We start from the raw sequence: 14,725 nt of genomic DNA, 5'->3' as shown, positions 1-14,725 counted from the left end.
GCAGTTGAGTGACTAAATGCCGCGAGGTCTCATTATTTTTCAACCCCTCCCCGAAAACTGTAGCAATGGAGTGGGGAAGCGAGGCAGAGGAGAACGGTGAAGGAGGGGAGTGTTTATCTCTGCAGACTTAATGGGCCGGGGATCTGTGAGTCAGAGGCAGCGCCGTGATGAATGCGCACACGCGGTTTCTGCCGTCAGCACGCAGCTGACTCCCAAAGGTGCTGCCATGACAGGCATTCACGCCTGCACGTGATGCAGATATCCCTCCATTACAGCCGTGAAGGGATGTTTCACAGGAAACATTTTATCACGCAGATATGATTAAAAAAAAAACAATATAGCTGAAACCATCTAAACCCAGGAGGTTTGCAACAAATCAAGCAATCCCAAGGGCATGTAGAAGAGAAGCAGGCCGTGACATTGATTTCTACGTGTTCTTTTCTGAATTTTCTGCTACTGTGATGACTCAAGAAGGTTGATTTTTGAATTTATTGAGCAGAAAATAGGATATATATTCCTTCATGACTGTGTGAAACCACTGCACAAAAGCAGGCACTGCCACCAAGTGCTGCTCAAAGGGAATTTGTTGAGTTTCTCTCCCTTTTTATTGTAAATCAGAGCTTTCTCACCAATGCTGACATTAAAGTGGAGGTGGCAGCTAATTCTCAATGTTATATCCCACACAACCACATGTTATTGGTATTTCGTTAAATGCAGGAGACTTTTACTTCAAAGTAGTTTTTAACTCATCACACTGCAAAAATTGAATCTTGATAAATAAAAAAACATCCTTGGTTCAAGAAAAATGTCTTACATTCTGTCTTGCAAGAAAGTGTTGATCACAAGTCCTAATATCCCCCCCAACAAAAGATTTGATTCGGATTTGTCTTTTTCCAAACAAGAGAAATACCCCAAAATCTTTACTTCTTTCAATGTCTGAACTTCTTAAAACATTTCTGTATAAAATTGCAGCCACTTAAATTTTGGGAGGGAGTTTCCAAAACATATCCAATAACATTTGTCACTGTTCTCAATTTCCTCTCTAATTTCAAAGTGTAAAAAAGTATAAAAAAGTTGCAGAAACCCATCCTTGCATTTATCCATCCATCCATTCATCAATCCAACCATCAACCCATCCGTCCATCCTTCAATCAATCCATTAACGCTTCCATCCATAAATAAAAACTGAAAGAAAAAATAAAGAGAATGTTTAAAAAAGATGGATTTGGCGGAACCATTTTAACCTATTTATGAGGTTTGATGTTCAAACTGAAAAACTCTTTCACGGCTCATCTTAAGCCCACACCATTAGCTTCACTCAGCCGTACTTCAAGCTTGGATTTTTGCTGTGAAACCGATTGATACGGAATTTGTATCAATTTACAGATTGATACAAATCAATCATCAGTGCTTTTGTCTTTCTTAGAAAGTCTGCCCACTTTATATTTTTTTTACCTGTTGGTCTTGTTGCTTTTTGGAAGCTCCAAGAGGACAAAAACACAAGGTGGAATAAGAATAAGTTTTTGTTATTTATATCAAAGATCTTTTTTTAGTCCTTTTTTCAGACCTTCCAGTTGGTTATATGCTTGTTTTTCCCTGACTCTTTTTGCTGGTTAGTTTGCATTTTATTTCCTGTTCATGTGGCAGAAGTTGCATTTCCAGCCCACCTTAGTTTGCGCCTCTCGCATGTTCTTATAGTCAAATTACAGCTTTGCATGAGTGACACAGCAGGACAGCTTTACTCCCCCCATTACTCTGAGCACAAATGTCAATTCGCTGCTCAGAGTTTGTGAACTCATGTGGCATGTGGGGAATTCAAGTTGTAAATGTCTGTTGCAGAACCTTAAAATATGTTCAGAATGTATGTAATGCTTGGTTCTGTTTACAATCCTCCTCAGCCACATCAACCAGAAGACCCAGTTTGAGAATCCAGTAATGGAGGCTAAGCGGAAGCTGAGCACGGACCCGCCCACTGGTGCATCACCGCAGCCAGAAGCAGCTGCACCTCCAGGTAACAGCAGATCCGATAACCTAAAGGTTTCACAAGCAGGAAGTGGTGGGGCGAATGTGCTGGTGGACACAGGAGCAAAGGAAAAGTTGTTTTAACCAACACTTATTTAGATAAAGTCAAGAAACAACAAGAAAATAAGGACAACATAAAGAAAACATTAGAAAAAAAAAAGAGGTTTGTAGATTTTATTTGTCTGGTTGGGAGAAAAATAAAGCCCGTCGGATTATTTCCATAAAATAACCTCATGGGATTATAGAAAAACACCAGCAGATATCTTATTTTATTCACAAATACCATTGGTATCTTTTTGTGTTTAAACTTAAATTTCATTTTTTAGGAATAAATTTGACTGAGATCTGATTTTGTTTTATTAAAATTGGTTTGTTCTCCAATGTTTATGATCATTTGAAACATCGTAATAACTAGTAATTTTTTTTTACATTTTTGTAAATTTTACATTTTCTAAAGTAAAACATCCTTAAATCCTTCCTTAACCCTTTAACCCTGGAAATGTCACCGGTGACAACGAAATGACACACTCTTTGACATACCGGAACTCTTCGACCGTTTGCACGATTAACAGGAATCAACTGATTCTGAAGCTGCGTTTACACCGCCCTCTGTAACGCACGCTCAAGTGACCACTTTCAATGAAAACTCTATGTAAGTTTATGTATGCTCCTTTCGGACTTCTGTGTTCAAAACTCTCACACGTCTCTATGCGTTCATAGTTAAACCAGGTTGAACTTTGACCAATCACGGACTTTGATTTGGTAGTGACGAATGGGTGACTTCCTCTTTAATTCACGGAAGTGCCAACTGGTTGAAAATTGATCACAGAAGAGAAATTAATAATTGCAGTTTGTGCCTGGCTGGAATTACATTTCATATATTGGAATAGAGCTCTGAAATTAAAAAGCCTGGAGCAAGATTTGCAACATTTGGGCCGCTTTGACATTTTGCACCGCGCCTCTTCCAACTGCAGGTGACAAACATACAGTACACTGGTAAACGCTAGCAAAAGGAAGAAAGGAAGCCCTTCCCTGCTTGTCCGGTGTGAACACCATATTCCACATGCATGTTGGTGTCACTGTAGCTCGATGCTAAAAAATGCCGCTTTTCATTTAGGCTTTGCATGACGTACAACACGTTCTTAGCGTAAAGTCAATATGCAATACTTTGCTAACCTAAAGTGTAACATTTCAGCGCAAAGCCGGGTTTCTGCGCTGCTCAAATTATGCTAGTTGCAGAGTTATGGAATATCGACGCTGGAACTAAAAAGCTAAAGCCTCCGGTGTTAAAGGGATGAAAAACAAAGCTCCATCAAGCTGATTTAATAGTAAAGAGGGTTTAGTTATATCTAGTGGTGAAACTGCAGATTGCAGATAAATGGATGCTTGTCAACTCAAATTAATTACATCTGTCAGCACAAACTTAAGACCTTTTCTGTTTTTATACTGAAAGACTGTAGTCTGAAAGATGGGCTTGTTCGACTGCATCGTTCAAGCTTAATAATTTTTCAGGGAGCAGCACATCCAAATTAGTTTTTTTTTTTTTTTTATCCAAACCCTTTCATCATCTTCTCTCTTGCTGAGATGCATGTCTAGAAGATATTCTGACGGCTGACAGTCAGCTGATAAACATCCCATAGCCTCTGATATCACTTTGAATAATGGAAAAACGCTTTCCGTGGCGGCTGAATTCATTTTCATTTGCCGAGAGGAGGCTGGAAGGCTTTAAGGTCTCTTTGAGAACGCTTTGGTCCGTGGCGTCCTTTCCAGCTTAAAGATCTCTTTAGAACAGAGGGATGGGAGGGACAGGGAGGTGACTGCGGTTAAAAGTGACTTAATGACCAGAGAACTGCTTTTTGCCCCATCGTCGGCTCATCATTTACCACCTGTGGGGAATTCTGACAATTCCCCACAGAACGGTGTTCTGCTCGGTAGATCCATGAAGACCCCCACGTTCCTCGAGGAAGAATTGCAATTATCTTGCATGTGTGCCCAGACAAAGAAAGTACAGGGACATCAGTATTCAGACTAACCCTCTGGATTTCAGACACCCCTTAGACAGATCTGTCTGCCTCACGCGGTTTCCCGCACACCCCACCCCCAAGCCGAGCCTCTCTGCAATCCGCACGTAGTATCGCCTCGGCGTACCCTTCTCATACCCCCCATGCACTTCTCCCGTGGCCTCGTTAATCAGAATTAACAGCCAGCAGTGCTGCATAAGTGCATGGACGTGCGCAAAGCGGCTCCAAAGCTCTGAGCTTGACACGGCTGGCTCAGCTGACCACCCAAACAATGCCGCAGAGCAGGGGGGCACAGTTAACGCGGTTCCCGGCCACAATTACAGCAACTGATGGTCCTGGTCAGATGATTTATATAATCACCTCACCCTGGAGAAAACACACCATCTTGTTGTTGCCCACAGCTTAATCTGGGCTGAGTAAACATGGCTCTTCTGTGTACTCCCTCCTATTTATCTCATCTACCTCTTAATGTTTGCTGCTCTGCAGACGCTGTCTGTGGGTCTTGCAGGTGGCCTGCAAGAAATGGTAACATCGCAGACCGCTCGGTGAGCCCGTAGAGTAAAAATGTTTGTCCAGATGTGTCCAGATGTTTTCTGTTGCAGGCAACAGGTCATAGCGAACACTCGTACAACACGTAAGGGTGAAGTAGCTGAGACGCAGGGGTGTCGCAGGGATTCTTCACTTTTTCAAACTCAAAACCCAATCTAAAACTTTATTTATTTGTAAAGCGCCTTTCATTTCGACTTTACACAAAAGCAATAAAATAGCCATAAAATATGAAAATGAGTTAAAACAAAAAACACAGGACACTCACTGAAAATTGCCACCCCTCCCTCACCAGATTCCTCCCTCCACCCACCCAGTTCCCCCAATATAACCCTGAAAAAAAACGAACTGCAGCTTAAAGGAACAGTCTGGTTTGGTACTGCTGTGCAGAAACAATATAATGGGGATCCATTTATTCCAAGGCCCAGCTTGACCACAAGGGTCATTGCCACAGCGCCCGCCTAACACAGCAGCTCAGGGCCCACTCTATGGCTATTAGACCACAGAGCGGTCATGAGTGAGTGTAATAAATCACGAGTGTAATAAATAATTATAATAATAGTCCTTATGTAAGTAAAAACTTACAAAGACTTAAACCCCCCCCAAACTGCGCATTGCGCAAAGGGCCAGTTCAGTGCTGTTCAGGTAATAAGTCTGCTCCACCCCCACTCGGTATAGACTGCTGGAGGGGTGAAAGATTGGCTGATTTATTTACCCGTCACACAATATGGCAATTGTAAATGATCCGTATGTGATCACTGCGCTGTTTATATGCAATTTATCAGTAATTCATGCGGCAATTATATCATTTTAATGTGATATGTGCGCTGTACACGCAATATCAAAGTTATACATCGGTGGTGCATGCTTAAAAATCTGTTAAACATACATGCAACGGTCGTGGAAAGTCACAAATTTGCGTATACATCTCGCAAACATCACGCACAATTGCGTAAGATTTACATAATAGTTGCGCTAAAACGATGTAAAATGCGCATGAACTGCATAGTCCTCAACCAGCGTAAAATGTTGAACAACTCTAGGCTAATTTTACTTAAAGACCAGTCTGCAAAAACCCTTGACGAACATCTGCACACATTGACGAATGCAAGTAACGCTTATGAATTATGTTTATCTCGCATAAATCATGAAAAATCCTAATTACATAGGTGGACGTTGCACAAAGCAAACTCTACATAGCTGCAGTGTTACATGGCCTTTAAACAGACATTGATCCATTTTGTCAACTGCTTTCCATCAAAGAGGCAAGAATGCTTAATTAAAACTAACTGATCTATAATAATTTACAGTGGATTTGATTAAACTTAATTAAGATTTTCCTGTCTGGTCTAGTTCAAAAAGATTCGGTGCATACTGTTGAGCCCCCAGTTGACTTGCCAGAGGTGTTTGCAGGTTTCGATAACCGCAACAGCTCTTTTATGAATACACCAAAGAGTTAACCAAGGAAAAATGGAAAGAAGAAATCAAAGGGCCAATAATGGAATACATCCAGCATTTTGTGTTCTTACTTCCAGGCATTGTGTTGAAAAAGATCAAAGGATCCCGGTCTTTGGTTGCAGTGTGTGTGTGTGTATATATGTGTGTGTGTGTGTGTGTGTGTGTCTGGGTGTGTGTGTGTGTGTGTGTGCCTCAGCTGTGGGAGGAGAGGTGGAGCACTGGCTCAGGAAGCAGCGCAGAGAAAAACTAATTAAAATCCTTGCGGAATATTTCTAAATAGGTTCTCCGTTTCTATACTCAAAGTGTGTCCTGAGACCTGATACGCACGTTCCAGCTGAGCCAAGGTGTGAAAATGTAATAGGAGAAGGGATTTTCCTTACCCATGGGCATGCGTTTGTGTTTTTAAGTTGGACAAAAGTTGACCACTCGAGGACTGCAATTTCCAACTTCAGGTTAAGTCGATGGCTGCACGGTGGTTAGCGCTCTTGCCTCACAGCAAGAAGGCCCCCGGTTCAAGTCCCAAGACCTGAACCAGAACATCGATGGGGGACCTTTCTGTGTGGAGTTTGCATGTTCTCCATGCATGTTCTCCCCGAGCATGTGTGGGTTTTCTCCTGGGACTCCATCTTCCTCCCACCGTCCAAAAACATGCTTCAAAGGTTAATTGGTTAATCTAAATTGTCCCTAGGTGTGAGCGTGAGAGTGAATGGGTGTGTGATTGTGGACAGTCTACCCTGCGTCAGACTGGCGACCTGTCCAGGGCGTCCCCTGCCTTCGCCCATAAGTGGCCAGGATAGGCTCCGGCAGCCCCGTGACCCCGAAAGGGAATAAACGGTAGAAAAAAAAAAGGTCAAGTCAATGTATATGGTCCTGATTGTTGGAGCAATATTATCACAATGTCACCTCAAGAATGGGGCATTTGGGTGATTGTTGGGACAAACACTCAGCAGGAACTGGACAGTACGAGGAACTACCTTCTTCCACCAGCTGAGGTCAGACAGCACAGGACAGCAGGAGTGGCAAACTTTCGGCACCTCACAATTCGGCTTGTTTTGATTAGGATTCAGGAGGCGATGATGCAATTACGAAACAATGATCAAATTATCACATTTTAAAAAATAACATATATCTATATAAACATATATAAAATATATTTATCAATAGATCAGCCCTGCGACAGACTGGCGACCTGTCCAGGGAGTTCCCCGCCTTCGCCCAACAGTAGCCAGGACAGGCTTTGGCAACCCCATGACCCCGCAAAAGATAGAGCAGGTTAAGAAAATGGATGGAGGGATCAGTAGATTAGCTTTAACAGGGTGCTCTTTAACTAAACTCAAACAAAACAAATAGTGTCTAGCTAGCTACTAAACATATTTTAATACAGTGTGTGATTTTTTTTTTTTTTGGTTATTATATTCCCCCAAATGCTTAATTTTGGTACGTCACAACTTAAACACAGCATGATTTTTATTCAAATCCTTTGACCATTGAAATAATAAAAAAGCCAAAATGCTTTAAAACATTAGCTATAAGCAAAGCTGGTCAGATCACGCGTTCTGGCGGGTCAGCCATGTTTGTGTGCTCTTCACAAATGTCCAATTGAAAAACATGCTGCAGGTTTAGGTTCCACGTAATACTTTAACTTAAAATCCCATTCATGTTTTTAATTATTTGTTATTTAAAATTCACAAAATATATATAATAAAAAAAAAAAAAAAAAAAAAAAAAAAAAAAAAAAAAATAAAATTCACAAAATATTTATATAAATATATTTTCAGAACTGTTAATGGATCATTATCGAAGCATCTTGTTATCGATGCCCCCAATCCTACAGAACAGACAAAAAAACACGAGTGTCTGTTTAAAGACAAAAATGAAGGAAGGTTTGTTGTTGCGACACAAAAACACACATCAATTCAATTCAATATTATTTGTATAGCCCAAATTCACAACAACAGTCGTCTTGATGGGCTTCGTATCAATAATTGAAAAAGTGAAACATGAACTCAAAAGGATCATGAATAAATAGAATTCAATTGGAAAATACTAAATTGAACCAACAAACTGACTAAACTAAACTGGACATCCCTGCCCTTAGACCCCCCTTCGCGGTAAGGAAAAACTCCTAAAAAAAAAACGGATTCCGGAAAAAACGAAGAAACCTCAGGGGTGTCCACATGAAGGAAGGATCCTCCCCCAGGACGGACAGGCGATTTACCAGAACTCATAGAAGAACTAACTTAACTAACTTATCTAACTCTACAACTACATATTTAAAGTCCAGCAGACGAGCTTCATCCAGCCGTCAACAGTTTAAAAAAAAAGACAGAAAATGTTTATTATAGATTGACTCCAAGCAATCTGGCCTTATAGCAGCACACCTGAAGGCGCCCCGGGGTCACCCAGATTAACTGTAACGATCAAAACAGAAAGATTAAGGTTAAAGCTAGAGATGATGTCTGCCTCCTGAACTGAAGCACAGAGTTGGCTCCACATTGGAGGATCGCGATAACAGAAGTGTCTTTACAAAGTGTTCTTGTTTTAAATCTAGTGATCCTTGAGATACGTTGAGGCTCGGTCATGTAAGCCTTTAGACAGACAGACAGGACTTTATTACCGGTACCCCACAGTGGGGAAAATTCTTTTGTCACAGCTGCAGAAACAGTGCAGTGTTCAAGATCGATATTAATGATCATTGTCAAAATTTCTGTTCTGCAAAACAGTCTGACATCAAAAAGAAACGTTCATAGATCAGTGAGAGTTTTCTATTCAGTCTTAACAGGCAGCCAATTTAGAGAAAGTAAAATTAAAGATGTATGATCTTTTCTCTCTCTTATTTTATTTTACTTCATTTTTTAGAGCGTGACTGTAACCGCTTGGATCATCTGTAACTGATCCATGTACAAATTAGTCGACTAGTCTGCTAATCCCAGTAGAAGAATTGAATGAAATGGTGCGATGTTAGTCTCATGAGCAAGTTTTAAATGGAAAGATTGAATAATGAATACAAAATTGGAATAATTTCCTTTCCTAATATTGACAACATTTTGGTTCCATCTGCAAAGTAGGATTATGGACCTTTCTAAGGTTGTAAAACTCCTCACTCCTACACACTTTTCTCAGACAGACATGAACACTCTCACACTTTTCTCTCTTGTTTAAGCTCTCAAAGTCCAAACCTTCATAGAAACATTAGTCCAGTGTTATACAATGAAAACAAAGATCTGCTCTCGTTCGAAGATTTATGTAGGTTTGGCAATTTCCAGACATTGTGTATTGGAGGCACGGCACGGAGGACACTGACTGACTGACAGCAGTCTACAGCCAATCAGGACGCAGAACTTAGACCACTGCTTTAAAAAAAAAGAGGATGCAAAATTGCACCGAAAAAATCCGTGAGACTGTGAAAGGTGAACGATGATATGGATGGACCTTTGTGTGGCGTTTTTTACCCCTAAGTTGAGGCTCAAAGCACTTTAGAGTCACAGCATCATTCATGCATACACACACATTCACACACTGTCTGCTGAAGCAGTGGGTACCAGCTGTAGACAGATGACCAATCATAAAGCCCCGATGGCCAGCCGGACGAGAGGTTTTAAAGATAAAAACGATTCCCTTTTATAAGTCCAGAGAAAGGAGTTAATAGAAGCTCTGCGGTGTAAAAAGATCATTTAGAGGGCATCAAGATGGAAACTAAGCGGCTGGAAAATAGCATATTAGGTCCCCTTTTAGTCACAAATTGCAGGATCTCTCTTCTCTTTCTTTAAGAATTGTCACATTTATCTGCCAATTCCAGAGCACTTATGCAAATCAAAATCCCATGGCACAAGGAGACTGGTGCCAGGAAGAAGGAGAATGGAGGAGGGGTTGGGCACCTCTCCCCCTAATGAGATTGATGCTCCACCATTTATCAGTGCGACAAATGCCAGCGAAATGGAGGGACAGAAACCTCACAACCTGGGAGGCAGTCACCGAAGGGAACGGCAAACAAGGATTTGTGTTGGCCTCTTTGCTATAGTCACACAAATGTGTGTATTCATCGCCTTTCTTCTATGAGGTTGCATGTTGGCACCTCTGAGGATATTTGCTCTGAAGACATTTCAGGGACATAGACATTTGGTAGTCAGCAGTGAATCCGGGGCAAAACGCCAGCATTAAAATGTTTGTTTTTCTGTGCAGATACGTGTTTAGCGCCCTTACAGTAGTCGCACAAACATTCATGTGCTCAATAAAAAGGTGTGCAAGGTATAAAGCGTCTATTTTTGTCCCGTCTTCGGTGTGCAGAAGTGATGGAGCCGCCTGCTCCCGGAGCGCGGGGTTTCACACGGGATCCATCCCAGCTGCATGGCACCTTCGTGCACACGACCCTCAAGAAGAGTCTCCACGGATTTGGCTTCACCATCATCGGCGGGGACAGACCTGACGAGTTCCTCCAGGTCAAAAATGTTCTTCCAGATGGTCCCGCTGCTCACGACAAAAAGATCGCCTCAGGTAACTTTCTCCGCAGGCATAACAAACTGTAGGAGTTGACCGTGGAAGAATTGGGGATTTTCAGATCATCCTGTCTTTCATGACTTCTAATACTAAAAAAACAGTCTAAATATTGAATATTTGCATGTTATTTTTGACGGATGCTACGTTCACACCGGGCTCCAAAATGCCCGTTCAAGTGACCAGTGTTGATATGTGCGTGGAATTGTAAACGCACGCTTCCAAACGCATGTTCATTCATCCCTTTGCAAGTTTTTACGTCAGTTTTTGGGCTCTACATACAAAACGAGCTGCCGTTGAACACACAATGAAAGTTAAACCAGTTGAACTTTGACCCATTAGTGATGTATGGGCAAGCATCCTTTTTCAAAACACACAAGTACCAGCCATTTGAAAAATGATAATGGAGGAGACATTTATAATTGCGATTTGCATCCAGTTGAAATTCTATGACACCAAGTCTTTCAGATATCCGAATAGAGCTGTGAAAGAAAAGGCCTGGAGCAAAATTTGCTCCACTTTGACACTTCACACCAAATCTCTTTTGAGTACATGCACTAGTAACAAGTTGCAATAGTCCAGTGTGAACACCATATGCTAAAAGGTTTGTTCAAGAACTTCATCATCACACTGTGTGTACGCAGCATCAGTTAGACAGTGAATTATTGAGAAAATCTAAAGGAATCAACGACCATCACTTCCACATGCAAAAGAACCGGTGAGTTTCTACTGCGTGGATCCGATTTCTGTCTTTTGTGGGTTGGACATGATAACCCCACGATTCTGGTTGCACTGATGCCTGGGAGCCCCAGCGCCGCAGCTGGCAAGAGTCGGCGTGAAATCGGAACAGAGAGAGTAATTATTTTTAATGTTTAACTCTCCCTGGAGAAGGAGGGTAATTGACTGTGCCAAAAAGATGAATGTAATTAGTTTCATTGGGTTTTAACAACGAGCAGTAGCCTGGAACTGCTTTTTCTGCCACATCAGGGTTTATTCCTGCCAACACTGAACTGCCTCAACAATCTGGAGATATATGCTACAGTTGCCATTTTGGGGGTTGTTAGATGAGGCATCGGGGTACGTTTGGGTGGGAGCCAGTGCATTTTTTTAAGGAGTTGAGCGGAAGAGAGAAACCGTGGCTGTGTTTTCTGAGAAGGGTATTGATTGTGTCGGCGGGTCGGAATAATCTTTTTCCGATCGTCCATATACCACGCAATTCAACCAACCAGGGGTGCAACGCTCTACCCTTATGGAGGGGAGATGCTCTTGTTTACATTCTGTCCTTTTCCGTTAGGTGATGTGATTGTGGAGATTAACGAGGCCTGCGTGTTGGGGAAGACTCACGCCGACGTGGTGCAGATGTTTCAGTCCATCCCAGTCAACCAGTACGTGGACATGGTCCTGTGCCGGGGCTACCCACTGCCCGAGGACTCCGGCAGTAACGAGGAGTCAGCAGGTGGCGCCGCGTCTTCCACGGACACCTCTCTGCCTCCGTCCACCTCCACTCCGCAGGATCCCCACTACACGATCCCAGACGGGGCGAATGTCTCTCGGCAGGTTGCCTCTGTGCCGCCCATCAGCAACGGACGTCTCAACCAACCTCACCCCGTCCATCAACACCTCCCTCAAGCCCAAGACGCTCCTGACCCGACTCTTTTGCAGCCAGAGCTAGTGAGCGTTCCGCTGGTGAAAGGTCCAGGGGGCTTTGGCTTCGCCATCGCAGACTGCCCCCTCGGACAGAAGGTGAAGATGATCCTGGATGCACAGTGGTGCCGCGGCCTGTTGAAGGGCGACGTCATCAAGGAAATCAACAGACAAAATGTTCAAACCTTGAGTCATTCCCAGGTGGTGGACATCCTGAAAGACCTAGCCGTGGGCAGCGAGGTCAGCGTGTTGGTGCTCAGAGGAGGTGAGGGATCCCAGGTCACACTGCTGCTGCAAATAATCCCCAACTAATCTTCAGAGCATCTGACAGGTGGTGAATGTTGAGTCCTGGTGTTCTGGCGTGTTGTTTAAACAATGCCATCTCTGATAATCTACCGACTTTTCTGGGATAATCGGTTTTATTCCTGTGCGGCGCAATCCTTTAAATCCCCGCCGAGGTTTTAGTCACCTGTCGTCATTTTCTTGTTTATCAAAAGCCTCCAGAGAAGGAGAAAATGCATTTCGGTGGAATTCTGTTCTCATTGTCGGGGTGCACAAACTCCTCCAATGCTAAATAAATCTTATTTTACATCCTGCTTTTGTCCACCTCCACATCCTCCACAACTGGGAGGACTCGCACGTTGATCCGTGCACAGAAGGTGGAAAAAAAGGTTGCAATTCACTTGCTGCCGTTAAAAAAAAAAAGAGAAGGAAGGAGGGCAGGGGAGGCAGAGCGTGGTGGGTTATCGCCGCCTGCCTTTCTTCCTCTGTGCTTTCAGAGATTTGAAGAGCTTGTTCCTTCTTTTGACTTTGCTGCAGTGCAGTAGCCTAGATTCAGGAGATCAGTGCTGTACCCACATATCAAAGGTAGTGATCCGGCTTCTCCGCTTAACTCCGGGGGCCTCGGCTTTTGCTGTATGTGGCGGCCCCCGATTGGTCACACGTATGCTGATTGAGCGTGTCACTTCCGAAAAGAAAAGCAGAGGTTTTCCAGGGCTAAAAGAGAAAACCACACTGGAGATCTTTCTGAAAGTTTCCTACAGGCTGAGATTAGGGGTATGACGTATGTACCGCTGCCTTGTGGGTCTAAAATATAGCAGGCAGTGAAGTCTTGTGGCCTTTAATGCAGATTTAAAAGTGTCTTCTTTCTGTTGTTGGGGCTGCAAACAGCTGTCAGGTTAATCCCAGAAAATTGTATGTTTTCCAGCACCTTAAGGTTACTCCTGTCTCTCATCTTCTAATTACATCTTTGGTAGTGGACATAAGAGCATACTGCCCTCTGCTGGTGGACTTAAACCCTTTTTCTAAATTATTTGTGCAATTTCCCCTCAAAAGTAACAGTTTTGTACTACTTTCTCCCCAGAAGCATTAATACTGCTATGTGTGCACTATATTTTCTAAATATAAAAAAAAACTCAATAGTACTAATGTTTTATTTGTTGTTGTTTTATTGGGGCAATATTCATGTTTTTGTTGATAAAAACCCTCACTTTCTCCTCTGTTTACAGGTCAGACATCTCCTGTGAAATCACTAAAACCTGTAAGTTAAACTTTCATCTCTCAGAATAGATTTTTAGATTTTTTTCTTCAGATATGGTTTTGTGTTTTAAAAATATGTTTTTGCACAAAACGGTTTCTCTGGAACGTCATGACTCAGTGTTTTTTATTGAAGTGTTTGTTTTGACTTTGTTTTAAGGTACAGGTAGAACAGTGTAAAAACCAAACAAATCGCACATTTAGCACAAATGTGCAAAGCCAACATTATTTTTTATGTTTTGAAGCACCCTTTTGACCAAAAATGTCCTCATTTAGCCCTTGTGCTATCCTAGGCACTTTAACATTGGCAGTTGGGTCATCTAGACCCACTAGACAGTGCTCTGAACCTTTTTTCTTCAATGATTTGTGATCTTCACTGGTGTCCATGGATTACATGAAATCTTTCCACCTTTATCCACCTTTGTCATGGTAGGAAGAACACGTCAATGCAAGGGTGGGATCATAGGAAAGCACAAGGGTTAAGGGTTTACTGCAAATTTTTATATGATGAAAGATATACTATGTTAAGAAGCACAAAAACAGCTGCCTGGAGAAAATAAACTGTATCCACTGCAGTCCTGTGTAAATAACAAACCTCCTAGGAAACTTGATGGATCCACTCTCACTTCTCCTAAGCAGTACGGTGGGGACATTTACGAATTTCACTACAGCCAATCCAGCCAGCTGTGTGTAGCTCTACTGCCCCCATGTGGCCTGTTTAGCTTCTAGGACTTTCTGATATCTGCTCAAAGTGCCCTTTAAAAAAAAAAAAGCCAAACAAAGCCGAGGTCATTTTATAACAAAACTGAGGAGAAACTGCAGTAAAAACTCAGACAACAATTTTGGATTTAGACAGTTTGTCCAAAACGTAGCAAGAAAAGAACATGAAAAAAGAGAATGCTGATGTTTCTTTTCTAAAGGTTTGTGTGGGATCGCGGCTTTCTCTGTGTTTGAGCAGCTGCATTACTCAGGGAGCCCACGTCTACCAGATTGTTATTTTAGGC

General features: G+C 42.3%; 1 protein-coding gene across 3 annotated transcripts in view; it reads left to right on the top strand.

The window, feature by feature from the left end:
- The window catches only part of LOC101159504 (membrane-associated guanylate kinase, WW and PDZ domain-containing protein 3), a 151,134-nt gene that overhangs the window by 120,213 nt on the left and 16,196 nt on the right, over nucleotides 1-14,725 (top strand). For all 3 annotated transcript variants that reach the window (XM_023956848.1, XM_023956847.1, XM_023956849.1), the window contains 4 exons: nucleotides 1,899-2,011; nucleotides 10,335-10,541; nucleotides 11,836-12,450; nucleotides 13,694-13,725. In XM_023956848.1, the coding sequence (XP_023812616.1) occupies nucleotides 1,899-2,011; nucleotides 10,335-10,541; nucleotides 11,836-12,450; nucleotides 13,694-13,725 (967 nt within the window). The remainder of the gene's footprint in view (nucleotides 1-1,898; nucleotides 2,012-10,334; nucleotides 10,542-11,835; nucleotides 12,451-13,693; nucleotides 13,726-14,725) is intronic.

The sequence above is a fragment of the Oryzias latipes genome, chromosome 7 (genome assembly GCF_002234675.1).
Source record: "Oryzias latipes chromosome 7, ASM223467v1".
NCBI lineage: Eukaryota > Metazoa > Chordata > Actinopteri > Beloniformes > Adrianichthyidae > Oryzias > Oryzias latipes.
The sequence above is the reverse complement of the archived record's forward strand: the minus strand, read 5'-3'. Positions and strand labels throughout refer to the sequence as shown.